We start from the raw sequence: 2,989 nt of genomic DNA, 5'->3' as shown, positions 1-2,989 counted from the left end.
CTTGCCAAGTTATCCACCAGTTAAACGTTTTGAAAAGTAAGTATGTATGCAAATATATTATGCAGTTTTAATATCTACTAGCCATAATCTGGAGTTTGCTAATCGAATTGGAATAACGAAAATATTAGAAAGTTAATCTCCAAATCAATTCATTAAAGAATTCGGCGACAGATTTATTCTCTACTACTAGTGGTATTCCATGACAAAGATTCCTTTGGTTCAGGTGCAGATGAAGTGGCTGCTGAAATATTTAGAACAAGTGGTATCGTTGTGATGCTGCTTGAGGGGCTGGTCTCATTCCTATACGTTAACTTACATATGACATATTTAGATTAATAATTCGATTAATATTGCCATAACTACTAAATTTATTAATAAGAATAAGTTGAATATAATTGTTCTTTATACTCCCGAAATGATCTCAAGCCAGTCTTGAAACGATCCCGAAATAGTGCTTTACAAGCCCCAAAATGATTCCGAACTAGTCACTAAATGCTCCTTATAAAAAGTATTTTCTAACAGCGATCGCCACTCGGCAGCCAATGGCAAACCTCAAGGTGTATTTCTGCCATGGAAAAGCTTCTCGCGAAACCCATTTGCCGTTCGTTAAACTGTAGGTCCCTCATTTCGTGTAAAAACATCAAGACGCATATCACAAAATGGAGGAGAAGCTCGTCCAAATGCTTACCAAAAGTTAAAGCGCCATAATATTATTATTACCCCGAAATAGTCTTGAACTAGTCCTGAAATGAAACCAAAATAGACCTGAGCCAAACCTGAACTTGTCCGAAAAATTTCCAGAACTAGTTTCAAATGGTCCAAAACTAGAGCCGAGAGGTCTAAAAAGAGTTCTGAAATGATACCTTAGATTGTGAGGCTTTTTAACCCCTAATTTAGCTCGTAGCGCTTTAAAAACACATTTGTTTAGGTCACTATAAAATAAAGAATATTTCTAACAATCTAATTTTGCCTTACATTTTCTCCTCACAGACATCCAGTTCCTGGCGATTACTTTAACGGCCCTGTTAATGTCATTCAGTTTGCGTCAAGATTTGGTGGACCCTCCAATACTGATCGCGTAATTTGGCGTGACTATACCCCAACAAGAAATCGTGAGTTAAAATAAAACTTTATTCTTAAACGAATAGCTTAGCACCTGGTACTAACCGCCATCAACTTGCAGCAAATCAACGTTTAAATATCACGATTGGAGCGCCAGCACCGCTTTTTCCTAAACGCACCACGCCTTCACCATTACCAGCAGTAAGTAAGTGCCATAATATAATAGTTGTCCTAAATCTGTATTCTTTTTCTTAATATCTAATTTACACTTTCTTTAATTTTTCGCCTCTTATATAGCAGCAGGACCCCCTAGCCGAACAACTGCTCAACCAAGCTTCGCTAATGAGGGATCTGTTCATCATTCCGTAATCACCGATGCGCCCGCCCAATATCCAACAGCAGCTCCACCAAAATCACCATCTTCCTCCTCAGCCTGCGTTTGGGCTATCGCTAGCTGCTGCTCGCCAAACGATCGGACTGTGCGGTATAGTTGCTTCGAACGCTATGGTTGTAATTTAGTCTTTTTTGATTTGAATCCTTGCGCAGATAATATTCGCGATAATATCATCGGATATTTGAATCAACAATTCGAATAAATTTCGAAGAGTATTTATTACGCGTATGGGAGTTTTAGTTTTCACAAAAAGCATTTATTAACCATAGTTTTTATTTAGTTTGTAGGCTTAAGCTATTTTTAAAGAGTTGATTACTTTTTGTTTTAATTTATAATACTTTTTGTGCACCTTTTTTATTTAATGTAGGATTTAGTTTATGAATATAATGAATGATTTTTTTTAAAGATGTTATTCTAACTGCCTTAAACGTATATTAGATAAGTGTGCTTTAAAATTTTAAGTGACCTAATTACTCGACGACTTCGTCCTAAACTGAAGTGTTAAATTTGAAAAAAAAAAACGAATAAAACTTGTAAATCTTCTCTTGTTCTCAAATAATTTTCATTTGAGATAGTTTGAGAATTTTCTTGAATAACTGTAGAGCAGAGTTAGTATGAACCTAAAAATTTTAAATGTTTTACAGAGCTATTAAACTTCTAATTTCAAACAGGAAATTTACTTAATTAAAAAATGTAGTTGTATGTTATCAGTGTACGCATATAATTTCAAGCCTTTGGCCGCCACGGCTGGTTCGGAATTCCAATTTTCTAACAGTTTTTCAAGAAGTGGTTTGCATAATACTGTTTTCCAAGGCGCCCAAAGTTTCCTCAGAGAAAGTAATATAGAGAAGTTTAAGGTCGCGACCAATTCACTTGCCCACTTCCTGAAATAACGCGCTCATCAAATGTTTCCTTCAATAAATTGAGTTGCCCTCGGCTGTCTTCTTCAGGCAACATTCCTTCAATTATGGCCCATAATAATCGGCAATCATGTGCCTACAGATCACCGAATGTATGGGACCAACCGAAAATGAACGGCGGTCGTATGAAGCTCAACTCAATTTCTAATTTTTGTTCTGCGTGACATTTTGATTTGACGTTTCGCTCTATTGCATCAAATGTAAATGCACGCAAGCAAATTTCGGGTGACGCAAAAAAAAAAAATTCGAAGGCGTGTGTGTGTCAGAAAATGCGAAAAACTATTTCGTGGCACATGCTAATCATATGGGCAAGGGAGACCTTACCTTTTCTTTTCAACCAATTATAACACAGATTTGCTCGAGTTTTTGCTTAAAGGTAAATAAAAGCTCTGCGTACATTTTAAGTGCATAATTTCAAAAATGAAAAATTTTGAGTTGTGTCACGTTTGAAGATCATGTGTGATATGTGTAAGCGCCAATCTAGTTTCTCATGATTTGCATACTGAAATTTTTAGGCTGCAGCAAAGCGCGCCGGCTAAGCTGATAACTATTTAAAATATTTATTTTGGCATTAATGAAAATATAAAAGCCAACCTGTTGCTTGTAACTATGT

General features: G+C 36.1%; 1 protein-coding gene across 1 annotated transcript; it reads left to right on the top strand.

The window, feature by feature from the left end:
* Positions 1-4: 4 nt before the first annotated feature.
* LOC108354062 (uncharacterized) lies at positions 5-2,195 on the top strand (the record flags this gene model as incomplete). The annotated part of the gene is made up of 4 exons (XM_017605255.1): positions 5-36; positions 991-1,112; positions 1,184-1,267; positions 1,360-2,195. Coding segments are annotated over 4 exons (537 nt in total), but the record flags the coding sequence as incomplete, so codon positions are not given.
* Positions 2,196-2,989: the final 794 nt, after the last annotated feature.

Source organism: Rhagoletis zephyria, unplaced genomic scaffold (assembly GCF_001687245.7).
Source record: "Rhagoletis zephyria isolate East Lansing unplaced genomic scaffold, Rhagoletis_zephyria_1.1 Rzeph_scaffold_33125, whole genome shotgun sequence".
Classification (NCBI taxonomy): domain Eukaryota; kingdom Metazoa; phylum Arthropoda; class Insecta; order Diptera; family Tephritidae; genus Rhagoletis; species Rhagoletis zephyria.
This window is presented reverse-complemented; position numbering and strand designations above follow the sequence as displayed.